The sequence below is a fragment of the Halichoerus grypus genome, chromosome 3 (genome assembly GCF_964656455.1).
Source record: "Halichoerus grypus chromosome 3, mHalGry1.hap1.1, whole genome shotgun sequence".
NCBI lineage: Eukaryota > Metazoa > Chordata > Mammalia > Carnivora > Phocidae > Halichoerus > Halichoerus grypus.
Window position 1 is genome coordinate 133,344,536 of NC_135714.1, and position 17,688 is coordinate 133,362,223.

Below are 17,688 nucleotides of genomic sequence, written 5' to 3' on the forward strand. Positions count from 1 at the left end.
AACACAAGATATCATTTACATTACATCATTGGCCTCTACAGAGCCACTTTACATGGTGGGGGGGAAAAAAAGGTGAAATGCTGTGTTGAGTCAGCAGCTAGTCTGGGAGTAGAAGCCACCTCCTGACGTTTGCTCACAGGACCACACTGTCCTCCAGAGCAGCGCCTGATGTAAAGGCGTCTAAACTTGATGAATTTCATGAAAGAGAAAGCCATTTCTGAGAGTGTCTGATTTACTCTGATTTTCCAGAAGGCTTGACCCCTGCGGTTTCTGCTCTAATGACCTTCACTCTCCTTCTTTCCGAACTTGTATTTGTAATACGGAAAATCTGTTATGTGCAGGTGGAGACCATTGGCGACGCATACTGTGTGGCTGGGGGATTACACAAAGAAAGTGACACCCATGCTGTTCAGATAGCACTGATGGCCCTGAAGATGATGGAGCTCTCTGATGAAGTTATGTCTCCCCACGGAGAACCTATCAAGGTAAGACAGATCATATACTGCCCAGCAAATGTCATGGAGAGTACATGCTTATTAATTAGTTATCCAAAGAATAGTGCATCAGTCGGGGTCTGGTTGCAGAGAGCAAAATCTCTTAAGTGGTGGAAGCCGGGAAACATTTACGATTGGGTCTCCAGTGGCTCACAGAATCACCAAGAGGACAAACGAAGCCATCTATAAATGAAACCTTCAAAAAATGGCTCCCAAAGCTGCTCTTCAGAGCCCTTGTTTTTTTTCCAAGATCAAGCAGTTGGCTCCAGAACTCTACCACCTCAGCCGCAGTCAGGAAACTGCTATGTTCAGAAAGCTGCTGCCTCTATTATTGACTGCAGAACAAAACGACACTTATAATTTGAATCAGTAACATGGAAATCCCGCATCGTGACCTCCACAAGATGAGGGACGGGAAACTGGGCTCTCTGCTAAGCATGCCGTAGAAAACCCAGAGGCTGCCACCATGCTGCTTGCTCTTGGAAGCCGCAGAGGTGCAGTCATAGCCGAAAGCCTGGCTTCCAAACCGCTTGCAAGTGTATCTGATTCACCAAACCGAAATGCACCTAGAAAATGCAAGGGAGTTTGGAACACGTCATTTTTAGTCTTCCAATCCCTGCAGGGGAGGACATTACACTATAATGAAAATTGACTGCTAATCCACCCCAATATTTTCCAAAGCACATAATACTCTAAAATTTCTAGATTATCTCAGAATAACGTCTTATTACAGATGAGAAGATAAAATTACTAGGCATTATAGTTTAATAGAATACAAGAAGATTACCTTTATTTGTCCTAATTGAGTGAATCTGCTACTTAATTTTTATAGAACAGTTCTCAATTGATGATCTTCAGAAATGGGACTTTGAGGGGCACCTGGGTGGCTCAGTCGGTTGGACGTCTGCCTTCAGGTCAGGTCATGATCCCAGGGTCCTGGGATCGAGCCCCGCATCAGGCTCCTTGCTCAGCGGGAAGCCTGCTTCTTCCTCTCCCCCCTGCTCATGCTCTCTCTCTCACTCTCTCTCAAATAAATAAAATCTTAAAAAAAAAAAAGAAGTGGGACTTTGAAGTCATATAGAATCCTATCTGGCATGCTATAAAATAATAGAGAAATGAGAGAAAAAAATGTAAAATACAAAACTATAATACTTAGAAGCATAGCCTTGGCTCTCTTCATAATAGAAGCCATATGTTGAGCCCAGCCTTTTTCTCCTTCTTACCCTGCTACCCAGTGGAATAGAATCAAAGTGAAAGAATAGGAAATATTTCCTTTTTTTTCAAGCTCTATGTGTTTCTCCAACATGCCATATGTATAAATCATCTATCACTGCTGATTTCCTTACTAGCATCCACCCACTCCGACTTAGAAAGCTGCAGGTGGAGTGTTGATAGAAACCAGAGGGCTGAATGTGGCAGGGAAAGTCAGTAAGCGCAAACTGAACTTGGAAACAGACTTCTGTTACCCTCCTTCCTGAAATTCCCAAGGCGTCTATGATGAGACACGTGCTGTGGCAAACGTGGTCCCCAAATGGAAGACTTCCCCAGCAGGTTTCCATTCAGGGCGTGCTGCGCATCTTAAACTTTGGATCATTTTCTTATGAATTCGAAACGAAATTTGTGAATTTGCTGGTGAATTTGAAAAGTTCCCTGATAAGAAAGCTGTGGAGTTGAGAGCGAAATTCAGAACTGGAAAAGGGAAGAGAGGGAGGGAGAGCAGCATGGGAGGAACCAAGGGGCATTTACTTTATCTGCCTTGTTTGGATTGATTGATTGATTGACTGACTGATTATGAAATAGAAAAAATTTTATCATAAATTTATCAGAGACAAAGCTAGAATAACTAAGTACAGAGAGAGAAACGGGTTTAACCAGGGGAGTGCCCAAAGAGAGCAGCCTGATCTAACTTACGTGCTAAAATTGTGTTTGATATTTATACAGAGAAGATAGCCTTTTGCTCATATTGATCAGATGGTATATGTGCAAAACCACATTTTCCTAAAGAAAAAAATACCAGATATAACGGATAACTAAGCTTTGCTGATTAAAATGAAAATGTGACAAAGAAGGGACTCTAAAACTAATTCAATCCTGTATTTTATAGATGAGGAAATAATGAACGGGACATAAAGAGACTCACAGAAAGTCAGACTATCCATTGTTAACAGAGTTTGGTTGCGAATGCAGGTCTCCTGATTCATACTATAGTGCTTTTGTTTGAAAATTGTGCAAAATTCATGATTTGACATCTTATAAGCAAATGATTCTGGAACATTGTTAGCAGATACCTAAAATCAGTTGTAAAACTAAGCTAAACTGGAGTCTTCTGAATTCTGAACAACATTAAATCATTGAGTACTTAGCCTTTGTTTAAAATGCATATATCTAATGAAACTTTTTTTAAATGGTCAACTGAACAGAGGACTTGAAAAGAATGAACATGGTGCCCGATTGTCATATAAAATATGTGACTTTAAATTTAACTTACTGTATCTTTAACTTACTGTATTGTAACAGCAATTTCAGAATTTGTACATCCCCTGAGATCATCAAGAATTCAGATCTTATAGAAGATGCCAGTTTAAAATATTGTTTTAATTGTTCTCCAAATCACTGGTAACCTTCAGAATTCCTAAACTTTTACCCCAGCATATCCCAGACCACACCTTATATCTAGATAATGGCACCGCTCTGGTTTTCCCTGCGTTCGGGTGGGTTTAACAAAAGTGTCTATGTGGTCATTGCGATGCAGGTCTAAGCAACCCCAGCTCTGCTTCCTCTGTCTGTGATGTGTTCTACTTAAACATCACAGTTCCTTTCTCCTTTCACATTCGTCATTGAAGAGCGGGGAAGTATCTGTCATAAAGTTCTTTTTATCCTTTATATTCTAAAAGCCGGCTTCTCCTGCCCTTCTCTGACAGTGCGTTGGGAAGCAACCCCTGGGGGCCAGGAATTCTTCTCCCTTGATGGACAGAGCAGGTTCATGTAAACAGCCCACAGACGCTTCGCCTTGTCACTCTGGTGACTGTGATAGGGATGCATGGAAATGTGTTTCAGACATTGAAGACAGCTGAAACAAAGGTGCTTTGTGGAACAGACCTAAGTGCATAGTGGAGAAGAGTTAAGAGGTGTGACTGATTTTGTACTAGTAATTTTTAATTGGATGCGAGTAGAGGGAAGTTGGCAGGAGGTCTTGTGGAAGCGTGGAATGGTGTAGTGACAGTGAAGGGTAAAATCTTGTAAAGGGCATTCATACAGTACTGACGAGCGAGCGCGAAGTATTTTGCCAGTGACGAGGACATTGTGTTACTTTTGGCTTTCAGATGCGAATTGGACTGCACTCTGGGTCAGTTTTTGCTGGAGTCGTTGGCGTTAAAATGCCTCGTTACTGTCTTTTTGGAAACAATGTCACCTTGGCGAACAAATTTGAGTCCTGCAGTGTACCACGGAAAATCAATGTCAGCCCAACAACGTACAGGTACGGCTTGCATTGAGTGCCTGAAATCTCTTCTTTTCATTTAAACACAGTTGTCATGTTTATATTATCGTCCATAACATTTTCTTGCTTAGATAATCTGACAAGAAAGAGAAAAGCAATAATTTTATTATCCTCACCTTTTTTAAAATTACTCAGCATCATGAGAACGACTCTGAGATATTTGTAGCCCAGGTGCAACCCTTAACACACATCCTATTTTCCCCCACTAATATTCTTTTCAAAGCACGTATTAATGCTCTCCATAGTTTGATGGTTATTCTGACAGCAGAACCATCCTGGCACTAGCCACCCAGACTTAGCATGGTCCCCACAAGTTATAGGGCATGGTCCTCAACATGCCCTTAGCTCAAGTGCCAGACAGGGAGACGTTTCATCTCATTTTAAGAATCCAGTTATAGGGCGCCTGGGCGGCTCAGTCGTTAAGCGTCTGCCTTCGGCTCGGGTCACGATCCCAGGGTCCTGGCATCGAGTCTTGGTCGGGCTCCCTGCTCAGCGGGGAGCCTGCTTCTCCCTCTCCAGCTCCCCCTGCTTGTGTTCTCTCTCTCGCTGTGTCTCTCTCTGTCAAATAAATAAATAAAATCTTTAAAAAAAATAAGAATCCAATTACAACGGAAATGCTTGAATAACAAAACGTGTTCCAGATACGTGTGGTAGCTAATGTACCAAACTGTACCAAGCAAGTTATCGTTCTTGTTCTCAGAGACAGCTATTTTATAGCATCTTCTTTCTCCTTAAAACTCCACAGCCTTGGGCGCCTAGGTGGCTCAGTTGGTTAAGCGACTGCCTTCGGCTCAGGTCATGATCCTGCAGTCCCAGGATCGAGTCCCACATCGGGCTCCCTGCTCAGCGGGGAGTCTGCTTCTCCCTCTGACCCTCCCCCCTCTCATGCTCTCTCTCTCTCTCAAATAAATAAATAAAAATCTTTGGAAAAAAAAAAAACTCCCCAGCCTTTCCTTTACACCCCTCGCTCTAAGTCAATAACTTCACTTCATATTTCACAGGAGAAGACAAAAATGCATCAGATAAGCACATCACCACCTTCTCCAGGGCAGACCCCATTAACCTAGCTCCCCCGGGGGCCTTGGTCTTAGGCTCTTGTTGGGGTGACAGTGCCGCCCTCCGCGCTGCTCCTCTTCCAGACGATCCCCCCAGGTTTGCTCTGAGTGCTGCCACATCGCTCGCTTTCTCAAAAACTTGTCTCCTGAAAATACCTGCTCTACCTCTACGATTAATTTCTCTGGTGAAACGATTATTCCCATCAGAATACAGACATATCTTACTATCAGACCTCTTAAAATAGTATATTCCTTGTTTCCAAGTGTATCTTAGCTACCCCCCTATATTTCTATTCCTTTTTCCAGCAAAACTCGTTGCAAGAGTAGTTCATGCTCACCGTCTCTATTTTTTTTTTTTACCTCCCATTGGCTCTCTGACTCACACCGATCGGCATGTGTCCCTTGCACTCCATTGAAATGGCTCTTATCAGGGTCATCGGTGTCCCTTGCGAAAATCATGGTCAGTTCTCTCCCCTTATCTTCCTCAACATCTCAATGGTAACTGAATAGCTTGACCACTCTCTCTGTTGAACGTTTTCTTCTTAGGCTTTTGTGACACCACACTCACCTGGTTTTCTCATTACCCCGTGACTTCACCGTCTCAGTGTTTTGTGTTGTTACTCTTTCCCTACCAAACCTTCAAAGTGCCCGGAGCTCTGTCCCCATTGTCTTCTATGTCTGGACTTTATTGACTCACGTTTTTGTTTTTTTTTTTTTTTAATCTCTAGCCCATCCCACAATTCTTCACTGAGCTACAGACTTGTGTATCTTATTCTATATTTCTATTCGGATGACTAATTGACAAATTAAAATTAACACGATCATCTTAGAACAAATGATTTCCCATATACCAGAGCCTGATGAAATATCCACTACCCCCATCCAGACTAGCTTTATCAACCTTCTTAAAATGGCACCACCATCTACCGCATTCCTTCGACTCTAAATCTCAGAGTGATCATTGCTTTCTCCCCCCCCACAACTTACCACATCCACCTACAAATTATATCCTGAATACATCTTTTTTCACTTCCTTCAGGACTGCACCCCAAGGCAAGGCTCCCTCCTCTGTCCCACCGGAGCCAACCCAGGATCATCCTCACCCTTCTGCTTGCTTTCTTGTACACCTCCTCCCCACCGTCCATCCGCGCCACACAGTAGCCAGATTGTCTCTCGAAAGTATAAATCCGATCTCGTCACTCCTGCCTTAAAACCCCTCCAATGGCTTCCCACTGCAGCCAGAATAAAATTTAAGTATGTCACCACAGACTAAAATGTCCTCTTTGATCAGTGTCCTGCCAACAACCTGTGTCACTTTATTTTCTTCCACTTTCTCCTTCGCTCGCTGATACCCTGCCACCCTGGCCTTCCTTTTTTTCGTCAGACTTGCTAAACCCATTCTTGAATCAAGGATACTGGCTGTTCCTCTGCTTTCCACTTCTTCCCTGGATCATCCTGCGTCTTCCTCTTTCTCAGAATTAGACCTTAAGTCAAATGTCACCTCTTCAAAGACACACTAGTCAGTTAACAGCCGTAGCTAGAGGAACAACTTTCGTCCCACACACCTCACATTATTTTATTTTTTCATCTTCTTAGCTCACACCTGTGTCTGAAACGGTGTTTTCTTTATGTGTTTGCTGCCTGCCTCCCCTTGTAGAGTGTCAGCCTCCTGCATATACGTTTTATAGCCCCACTTCCCAGATCAGTGCCTGGAACACAGTAGGAAAGCAATAAGGATGGATTGATTGACAGTCCACTCTTTGATCTGAAAATGAGTCACGACAGCGAGAGAATTGGAAAAGTCCTTGGAGAGTGTTGTAATGGTAATAGCCCTGGAGTCTTCCCACATATGCCAGGCAGGGATAAGAACTCAAATCCTTAGAGGATATGACTCTGCTCTCTGGAAGATGTGAGAGTAATAATTAGTAAGAGTGTTTGCTAATCCATTCATTGCTGTTGCGCGTTCAATAACATAATATATATGCATGAGCACCATGAGGAGTCCTTGGCTGTGTATCTATCCTTAAAACCAAACCTTTGCATAAAAAAAAGTGTATTTTCTGTTTCTTCTATTTTAATTGTTTTCAGACAGTATAAGACAAAACTTTTCCAAATTTTTCCTTTGTTTCATATCTCAAAGTCTGGTTGTCTTAAATCTTGATAGGAGACATTGATATCAGCTACTCATTTTACTCCCCAAATGTTATTTAGGATCTCGTGTCTTCCAACAGAGGATCATGACACTTTGATATACATTTTCAGCAACCGGAGAAGGCTCATAGCTTAAATCCTTAGATTTATTATTATTTTTTGTGACACCACAAAAAATATCCTCTAAGGATTTATTAATATGATGACATATAGGCAATGTTACTAAGCATGCACGTACAGGATTTTACACCATACATAATGTCACCTTTTTTTTTAATCAATTATTTTTGATTATAATAGTAATATATGCTTATTTTAGAAAATTTACAATATCTGAAAGTTATGAAGGAAGTAAAAATAACTCAATCTCACGATCCAGAGACAGTAACTATTCACATTTTTGTGTTTTTTTCATTATTTCTTAGTATGTGTTTTTATGCACATATGTAAATGATAATGAAAATTTAATCGATACTGAACATCAATGCATTTGCTAAATTTATTTCTATCTTTTGTAAACAAATATGGTATGGTTTATTTGTTTTTTCCTTTTTCAATTTACTTACCTCTTACTCTCATATAGGAAATACTTATGTCTTCTCTAAAGGGCAAGTGGTAGTTAAAATGCTTTATTTAGGCAAGAAATAAGTATTTAATGTGAAATATGTTTAACCACATTTTAAAAGGCTTTCTTTTAAAAACTACTTTATTTTTTTCCAAATAATAGGAAAATTTAAAAGAGAATAGATAATTTAAATTGAATCAAAAATCCATGCTTTATGAAATTTAACAACTGGATTGTAAAATAGAGACATAATTCCAGTTCTGTCAAAGTTTGGGACAAACAGTAGACTCTATTAGAAATTGTACAAATATAAAACCTAATTATTTCTTTGGAGAACTTTACTAGTAATACATTGAAACCTAGGGTGACATTTCTCAAAAAATAAAAGAATATCAAACGTAACATCCCTGATATACTTACAAAACACTTGTAAATTCAGGACACAGAATACATACCCCACGCGCACAAAAAATCCTTAACTTCAAACCTTGCCTTTCACTTCCAATTCTAATCAGTAATTTAGAATGTTGCTGTGTCATGACAGTTATACATTCCTTTATTCTAAATGTCATGAGGAATTTTATTTTCGGGGACAATGTTCTGCCTTCTTGTTTGATCTTACTGCAGTGCAGAAAACAGAGACGAGACTAAGTATTGTCCAAGTTCCAGGTCAGTGGATTAATAAGACAGATGTATGTGGTGATCCAGGGATCATTAAAGACAAAAATGGCTCGTGGGGGATATAAATGGATACTGCCCAGTGTGGGTGGGGAAGTAGACCCAGGAACTCCTGTTTGCAAGAAACATCTGAGAACCTAGTAACAGAGAAACAGGACTTGGATTCTATAAGGGGAAGGAACAGAGAAAAGAAAGAGAATATGGAGAGATGACAGAAAAAAGGAGAGTTAATGCAACAATTTGGGGAAAATGGTATTGGGTTGAGAGAGAGTAAAGAAAAACTCCCACCATATGTGGACATCTGCCCTGAGACTGTTGCTTTTCTTGGGTCTGACCTCCATCAGGCTTTTATCTAAATGGTATTATTTTTCCAACCCGTTTTCCTTAAAAATTCTGATCTTTTTGGGACACCTGGGTGGCACAGTCGGTTAAGCGTCTGACTCTTAGTTTCAGCTCGGGTTGTGATCTCAGGGTGGTGATCTGAGTCGTCAGACTGAGCCCCGCGTCAGGCTCCCACTCAGCAAAGAGTCTGCCTAAGATTCTTTTCTCCCTCTGCCCTTCCTCCCTGCATGCTCTCTGTCACTCAAATAAATAATCTTTTTTAAAAATCTGATTTTTTCTTGAAGATGATTTAATGAACATTTCTAACTTCATGATACTCTAATTGTGTTTATCTGTAAGTTTCTTAAAGCATAGAATTTGTATTCAGAAGACATGCTGTACAGCTAAACACAGCTCTCCAGATGTGCCTTCGTGAGCAAGGCACCTCAATTCAAATGGTATACTTTAAGGCCACTTCTAAGTGCTGAATATTTTATATAAACTCAAATGTAAGGTTAATATTGTAATTACCATATTCGATAGAAGATGCTGGGTTGATGTGGACAGAAAAAAGAAAGATCTTAATTACCTATAATTTTATTATTGTTATTTATCAAAGCTTTATAGTTTTATGCATTTTTATAATTAATTTTTAAACATTTTAAACCTACAGAAAAAAAATCAAAGAAAATGTGACACCCATGTGGCCAATACTAATATTTAATAAATGTCAGTATATTACCATTTTTGTTTCAGATCCCTATTTTATAAAAAAAAAATAAAATATTCTAGCCCCCCCAACTGTCTGACATGTTGGACTCTATGCCCCTTAGGGTTTGTAGGAGTAGCTGAGAACATACATTTCCCGCAGACAAGCAGGCTCCCAAAGAGAGGCAGGAAGGCACTGAGAAGAGCATGCTCAGCAGCTTCTCCCAAACTCACTACCAGGAAAGAAAGTGGGCAGAGAGAAGCCAAGAGTGTAACTCTCATTTAGGTTCCACCAGAGAAAAATAGATGTCCATTCAACCTATCCATATCCTTTCCCGACTTGCCTTAAATCTGCTGCATATTATGTTTTTGAGATTTTTTTTTTTTTTGATGAATTGGAAACCTAGTTCATTTATTTAAACTATTCCTAATGCAGCGGCGTGCAGGTAAACCAGCATTGGGAGTAAAGTGGAGAATCTTTGATTTTTTGCATTTACCGATTTCTATGGTGTACGTACTCCCACCACAGCAGGTTTTAGCTACAGATGGAGTTAACTGGCTCATAAAATTCCTGAATGTTTAGCTGTTGGCTCTCATAAGCCAGTATGAGCCAGGTCTAGCATTCACTATATGTGCATGTGATATAAAATGTATTCTAGAGTATGAATAAGCCATGTATATCTATAAGATACCTACAAATGGTATTCCCAGATCACAGGCAATATCCAGTTTAGCTTTACTAAGCATCAATTAGCTGTCCAAATTGGTCTTACCAATTTATACCCCACCAACAGTATATGAAGGTTTCTATTCCCTAAATGTTACCAATATGATGAGTGTTAACTGATAATTAATTGATGCTTAACCAATCATGTTTAATCTATTTACTTCATCTTCACAGCTGTCCGAAGAGACCTGTACTATTATTACTCCATCTTAAAAGCTAGAAAACTGACATCTTTGCTGCTATTCCAGCCTAGATCTACCAGACTTTGAAGCTTATAATTTTAATACTATGGAATTCTGTAACTTCTCATTATATATTACCCAATATTATGCCTTATAAATAACAGACACTCAGATATTTATGGATCATGACTAAAGCATCATTTCATTAATTATTTTGCAGATTACATATTTACTGATGAGTTTTTAAAAATTAGCTAATTGAATATTCACATGTTCTTTTCTACTTGAGGTCTGTCATTTTTGAAACCTGGATTTCTATTCTTTTGGTTTCTCCAGTACATAGAGAGGTGTCTCGGTACCAAATATAATGCAGCACCATCATTCTATTACATTTAGGCATGACATCACAAACAGATGAGTCGGAGGCCATGGTCTGGTTGGGCAGATATAAGTGGTTTTCTGGGGAAGCTGGTTTAGTGCCCAGAACTGTCAACATTTTCCATCCTGAATACATATACCTGAATAATAGGTTAGAGAAATGCTTATTAAGTTTGCATTTGACAGAAAGCTAGGGAAGCAAATAGAAAGAAGAGCCAGTAACTTCATCAGTAGGATTGGAACTTAAAATGAATTTAACTCATATGTGGAATTTAAGAAACAAAACAAACGAGCAAAGGGGGAAAAAGAGAGAGAGAGACAGGCAAACCAAGACATAGACCCTTAACCGCAGAGAACAAACTGATGGTCACCAGAGGGGAGGAGGGTGGAGGATGGGTGAAATAGGTGGAGGGGATTAAGGAGGGCACTTGTGATGAGCACCGATGGAAATGTTGAACCTAATATCACACTGTATGTTAACTAACTGGGATATAAATAAAAACTTTAAAAATAAACTAAAAATAAATACAATAAAATGAGTTTACTATAATGGATACATAGTTAGTAGCAGATAATAAAATGCGGTAAACAGATACATTTAAGAAGAAATATTTCAAATACCAGATAGTAAGAAGAGTGTCAATTTGTACAATTAAATCTCCTTTTAGTCATACTAACCTAGAATTCTTAAAAATTCTATTGAGAGATTCAAATGTTATTCTTTGATTATATATATATATCTTATTGATATATATCTATATCTATATATCTTATATAGAACTTCTCTTTTACAACTTCTTGCCCTTGACTACTTCTCCATAATATTTATGAAATAAATGAATCAATAAATGGACAATGTCTTTTCTCTTTCAACTTAGGAAGCCTTATTCTATAAAACTATGTTTATGCATGGGTTTGGGGGTCTTTTGCTATTATTAGAGTTTGGGATTATTTTGGTTTTTTCCCCACTATTGTGAATTTACTGTTATATGAATTATTGGTTATATCTTTACAAAAATATTTTATAAATTTTTTTCCTAATATGAGTGAAATATATTATTTGGTAGAATTTTTTTTGTTATTGTGAATTGATTCTTCATTGTTCTTCTGTAAAGATTTTTTTAAAAATCATTATGATCGTTCTGTCAATCACACTGAAAATGATTGGTTTATTAATACAGAGATTCCCCAGCTTTTGATGATTAACTTAATGATTTTTCAACTTTACAATGGTGGGAAAACTATACATTCAGTAGAAACCATAGTTTGAATTCTAATTTTTGATCTTTTCCCTAACTAGAGATATGCCACATGACACTCTTATTCGCAATCAGGGGAATAAACAACCAATACACTTACAACCATTCTGTTTTTCACTTTCAATAAAATATTGAATAAATTATATGAGATATTAAACATTTTATTATAAAGTAGTCTGTGTGTTAGAGGATTTTGCCCAACTGAAGGCTACTTTAAGTGTTCTGAGCACATTAAGACAGGCCAGGTCAAGCTATGATGTTCCGTAGGTTACATGGTTAGGTGTGTTAAATGCATTTTCAACTTATGGTATTTTCAACTTATTAATATGTAACCCCATCATAAGTCAAGGAAGATCTGTATTCTCAGGAATATTGATTTAGTTGGTTGTTTTTTCTTGCATAGACAGTTATATCAGTATTAAATTTTAATATTAATATTTTTATTTTAATCTTTATTAATATTTTTATTTTAATCTTTTCAGATTACTCAAAGACTGCCCTGGTTTTGTGTTTACCCCTCGATCAAGGGAAGAACTTCCACCAAACTTCCCCAGTGAAATTCCTGGAATCTGTCATTTCCTGGAAGCTTATCAACCAGTAACAAATTCAAAACCATGGTTCCAGAAGAAAGAGGTTGAAGATGGCAATGCCAATTTCTTAGGCAAAGCCTCAGGAATAGATTAGCAAAATATATATCTGATTATTAGTCCTTGAGTTTTGACTCCTGTGAGCATGGGTGGAATCTCTAAAAGCACTTTACGATTGCAGATGACTAAGAACAGTATTAAAATTTCAGGAGCTAAGTCACGACCTACTTTTTCTTCCACTTAACATGACAAAAATGTATTTACTTCGATACTCAAGTCTTTAGAGGGGAAAAAAAAAAGGAAAGAAACCTCAAAAATGGCATTTGGGGTTTATTTCTGTTACTATACCCACTACACTTATTATCTGTACTCACAATTCAGCACATGTACATCTATCAGGTAATTGCAGTGTCCTGACCCGCACAGCCTGATGGAATGACCCGCGCAGTCTTGTGTCATGGTGGAATGCCATGGTTGTAAAAGTGCATTTGTGATAGTGTGACCTCCAAAAAGCTTTTCAAATAGAAATTAGAGTCTTTGATACCATAAGCTCTTTGAACCTTTCAGCTCTGCATTTTATTACATTTCTTCATTTCACTGTTGGTGTATATAACAAAATAGGTTGAATATTTTTTCTGTTGCACTTTTTCTTTTTCTTTTTTTTTAAGAAAATAAGCAATTATGGGTTAGATGCAATATGAATATAAAGTAGTTCTTCTATAAATATCAAAGATTGTTTTATAAAAATATCTGCCATAACGTAATGTGTCATATCAATAAATACTGCCTTTTGTTTGACATTTTTCTATTCTGCACTTTGGTAAAGGCTATTTTAATTCATATTAACAATTTAATTCCTATTAATTCATTTTTGTATCATAACATTCAGGATAAAAGAGGGTTACAGCCTATATTAAAATGCAATAATATCGTTCTAATTTAATTTATAGAAGCAACATGAGAGAAAGAATCCAGGGGATATACCATAATGTCCAGAAGTAAAACATTTAAACACACACACAGAAATTTAGATCTATTTCAGCAGACATCCTGCATTGCCATGCTGAGCCGTATAAAGTTCCAATAAGAAAATCTAAGTTCAGAAGTGGGAATTAAGACTTGTTCTTCTGGCTAATAGCTTATTTTTAAATATTTGTGTTGGACACTTTGGTGTGTATATATGTCTTAAGAATCATCAAGTTTTTTTCTCTAATTAAGTACACATTTGTGAATGTTTTTATTCTAGTTGAATGATCTCAATGATATTTTTTAAAGAGAATGTTAGTATTGATGAAGAAAATGATGCTATGATTTCATTAAGAAAATTCTCAAACATTTTTTGGAGCTGGAACTTCTATTTTTAATGATATTAGTGTAAGCTCTCTGAAGAACTAAATAACCTACAGAGTTTGGTTTGGGATAAGGATCTGATTTTAGGGGCACCTGGGTGGCTCAGTTGTTAAGCATCTGCCTTTGGCTCAGGTCATGATCCCAGGGTCCTGGGATCGAGTCCCGCATCAGGCTCCCTGCTCGGCGGGAAGCCTGCTTGTCTCTCTCCCATTCCCCCTGCTTGTGTTCCCTCTCTAACTGTGTCTCTCTCTGTTAAATAAATAAAATCTTTAAAAAAAAAAAGGATCTGATTTTAAAAAGAGCTCCATTTCAAAAGAGGAGAAAGATGAACATTATAATTTTTAAATCAGTATTAGCAGAGTCATAGATACACCAGCCTGGTGACCTCAGGAATAAAAAGTGATTACTGATTGTCCTCTAGTATCCCAAGTTTACTATGACAGATACAACAATTTAGTGAATGATATCCCAACCTCTTGAAGCACTGATTGTATCTTATTAAATACCAATCCTATCATTGGAAAGTACCATAGGCCTTGGGAAAATAGAGTTATAGTCTCACAATTATATGAAGTTAATAAAAACATTTTAAAGAAAAATAAAGACTTAAATACATTTTTCTTTCTGGAACTGAACCCTTATTACAACAAAAATGATATGAATTAAAGGAAATTAAAAAGCATAAAACACAATGTCTCTTTATCAAATATTTAAACAGACCCCGTTTGATAATAATTTGTCTTCTAAGTTTGTAAGTTAATTAAGATTCAAAAAATATTTTCTCTGTATACACACATACGGAACCAATGGAAGAAAATGTAAACATGAGTAAAAGGTATATAGGAACTCCTTGTACTATTGCTGTAACTATTCCATAAGTTTGAAATCTTACCTAAATAAAAGTTACCAAAAATGTAATTTCACAGAGAAATTAAATCTTCTGTGATAGATACTCTAGGCCAGCCTACAAAGGCTCATTAATTATGGAATACTTTAGGGATCTTACAATGAACATACATTTCCATGATAGAATGTATTCAAAATTGACAGTGTGGATGCTAAGAAAATTAAGGAAACCCTTTTTTCTCTCTAGCTTATCCACTTTGGAGGGTAGCAATTATGGAGACATTTTCAGATCCAGACCACTGATGGTAGCCAGGGACAGAGAGCCTAGAGGGTAAGTTTTCAAGGAAAGTAAGAGATCAAACCAGCAGCTCTGAAGTTAGGAGTGAAATTGAGGATGGAGGAAAGAATGGACAGGGAGGGTGTATGACAGGGTTGGGGGCTGAGGGTTCTGAATATTGTTGCCAGGTTAACTTTTTGAAAAAGTAATGTGGGTCCCAAGAGTGCTTCCCAATCAGCCTGTTTTTCCTAATTCCCCGGAATTCCAGGAACTGTTCCTTCTGTTCTGGTCTTATTGTTTCCATCCATGGCTTCTTGTTCCTTCTATATCTCAAAAGAAAATGATTCGTGCTATTTCCTGAGTTTGAACACACAGATATGAACATAAAGGTGGCGTATCTGGTATTGGAATTTCATATTATCTAAAGGCCATTAGTCCTTCAGATCCTTTGGTGGGAAGGAAGGAAAAGTTGCTTTAACGTTTTACTAACCTTTCCTCCAAATACTTCATATTGCCAGTCATGCCCAGGCAGACCCTTCGAAGCATGTCCTATGGTTAGGTCAGAAGCAGTCATAGAATGGGGAAGGGTGTTCTATGGCGGGTCTAGCAAGTGAATGAGGTGAACAAAGGGGACTGTTTACTCCACATAGTGGGTCTGGGGGTTAGACATGGCTCCCTGAGACTCCCCAAATGGGAAAGTGCCCAACTGGAGCTTTACACGCAGAGCCCCAGTGAAGTCTGGGGCTATATAATGCTTTAAAGTAACTTTCAAATTGCTGTTAAAACAACAGTTAATAGTCCCAAAAAGAATGGGTTAATGAATTATTGTAGTAGTTTTAAGTGCATGGATTTTACCTGGATAAATCATTATTAAAAAGTGAAAAGGAATCTCTCACACATCCTCATTGGGGTGGCTTGATGGATCGTGAACCTTTACTGAATAATAAAGCATAAAGTGTGTTTTGCCTGACTGCACACTTTAGTGCTACTTCACTCTTTAGATGCTGGACCTGGAAAGTTAAATAAAGGCAGATTTGAAAGGTAGAAGGATTGGGGGATATGATGGGTGTGTGAGATGGGAGGGCGGTCACTGGAAGGAGCTAGGCCAGAGGTGTTACAATTCCTATGTTGACGGACTTACCATCCTCTGCAAAGCAAGAACACAATGCTGCAGAGACCATAGAGAAGTGCAATCCCCTTGTCTAAATACAAGCTAAAAGCAGGGCCAGCTCGCTTTATTAAGCTGAGAACACTAAAATATACTTTAATCAAAGTTTACAGGGAAGAATCACTCCTGTCCTGAAGAGCATAAGCTTATGGAAGTAATTAGTCCTTCATCGTCTTTGTTGCGCTCAGATTCCTTTTGCTCTTAGTATGTTTGCTTCCAGATTTTAGACAAAGTGCAGCTTCCTTTTAAGTGCTCCTTTTATTATGTTGATGATATGCACTCATTTGGTATTCTTACTTTCATCCACTTCAAACATTTTACATTTTGTTGCCATCTATAGATTTCCTGTGAAGCAGCTTTGCTCTTAACCTGCCACACCTGCATCTGTTCTGACTGTATCTCACACAATCTACTCTTTTTCATCCAGAGCTATTCTCTTACCTATGCCCAATTCTTCTATTCAGTGCCTGCAAAAATAAATAAATAAATACTATTTTTTTTAAATAGCATAGGATCATAAATGCATAGATTCTCATTTCAAAAAATAATAAAAATAAAAATAAACTAAGCAAACAGAGAAAAAAGGTGATATTCTAAAAGCCAGGCTCCTTTTATCATCAGAGCAGACTCTTTTTCCACTATAATGAACTTTGTTTCAGGAAAAGGTTAATATCGCTTCTCGGCCTTTTGGCTAAGATCAAGTGTAGTATCTGTTCTTATCAGTTTAATATTTTGGATTTAAACACTGGGATAAAAATCAGGACAAAATTTAGATGGCAGATCTAGGACTTCCCAGGTATTCTGGTGAAGATTTTGGGTAAGGTGGTGCTGCCTTTCAATTTTTTAGTATTTAATGTCAAAATATTACCTTGCAAATAAACCTTACAGATTGTGAAGAAATTTGCTTGGCAAGAAATGACTTTGCATAATGTCCAAATCTTAAAGTATCTGCTAAGATGGTTGTTTGGTCTGAAATGTTGCCAAATCCATTTGTATCAAAGAAAGAACTCTGAGGTAGTCTCACAGAAAATTAAAACAAAGCGAAACAAAAATGTTGCTACAGCAGCTGGACAATCCGATGTATTACACAGCAAGAATAAAGGAGGCAAAACTGAAGCCTTCTGGAAAGTTATAGTGATAGTGGTCACGGAATTCTATGCATTCAGTAATAGTGATGCCCAGTGAAGCAGGGATATGCAGCATCTAGGCACTGTTCAATCACAATTAGCTGCCTTCTTCCCCAAATAAATAGTGTCTTGGAAAGTTGAAGTGAATAAAAATATATTAGTATTTGAGAATGTACTGTTCCTTCACCTCCTCCCACATGTTAATTAAAGATGGCTTGCAAAATCTTATGGCAACTTGATATTCACTCATCTAGAGCAGTGTTCTTCAATCTTTGGATTCCTGCACACCATTAGTAAAATATTTTAACACACTGAC

At 37.8% G+C, this 17,688-nt stretch overlaps 1 protein-coding gene and 1 non-coding gene across 9 annotated transcripts in view; both read left to right on the top strand.

Annotated features, from left to right (window-relative positions):
• Positions 1–14,236, top strand: part of GUCY1A1 (guanylate cyclase 1 soluble subunit alpha 1) — a 61,204-nt gene extending 46,968 nt beyond the window's left edge. For all 8 annotated transcript variants that reach the window (XM_078069355.1, XM_078069350.1, XM_078069357.1 and 5 more), the window contains 3 exons: positions 342–485; positions 3,818–3,972; positions 12,500–14,236. In XM_078069355.1, coding sequence (XP_077925481.1) covers positions 342–485; positions 3,818–3,972; positions 12,500–12,701 — 501 coding nt within the window. In that variant the 3' untranslated portion in view covers positions 12,702–14,236. The remainder of the gene's footprint in view (positions 1–341; positions 486–3,817; positions 3,973–12,499) is intronic.
• A 2,680-nt stretch (positions 14,237–16,916) lies between these two features.
• On the top strand, positions 16,917–17,110 carry LOC118528819 (U2 spliceosomal RNA). The gene has a single exon (XR_004913813.1). It is a non-coding gene; the product is annotated as a U2 spliceosomal RNA (small nuclear RNA).
• Positions 17,111–17,688: the final 578 nt, after the last annotated feature.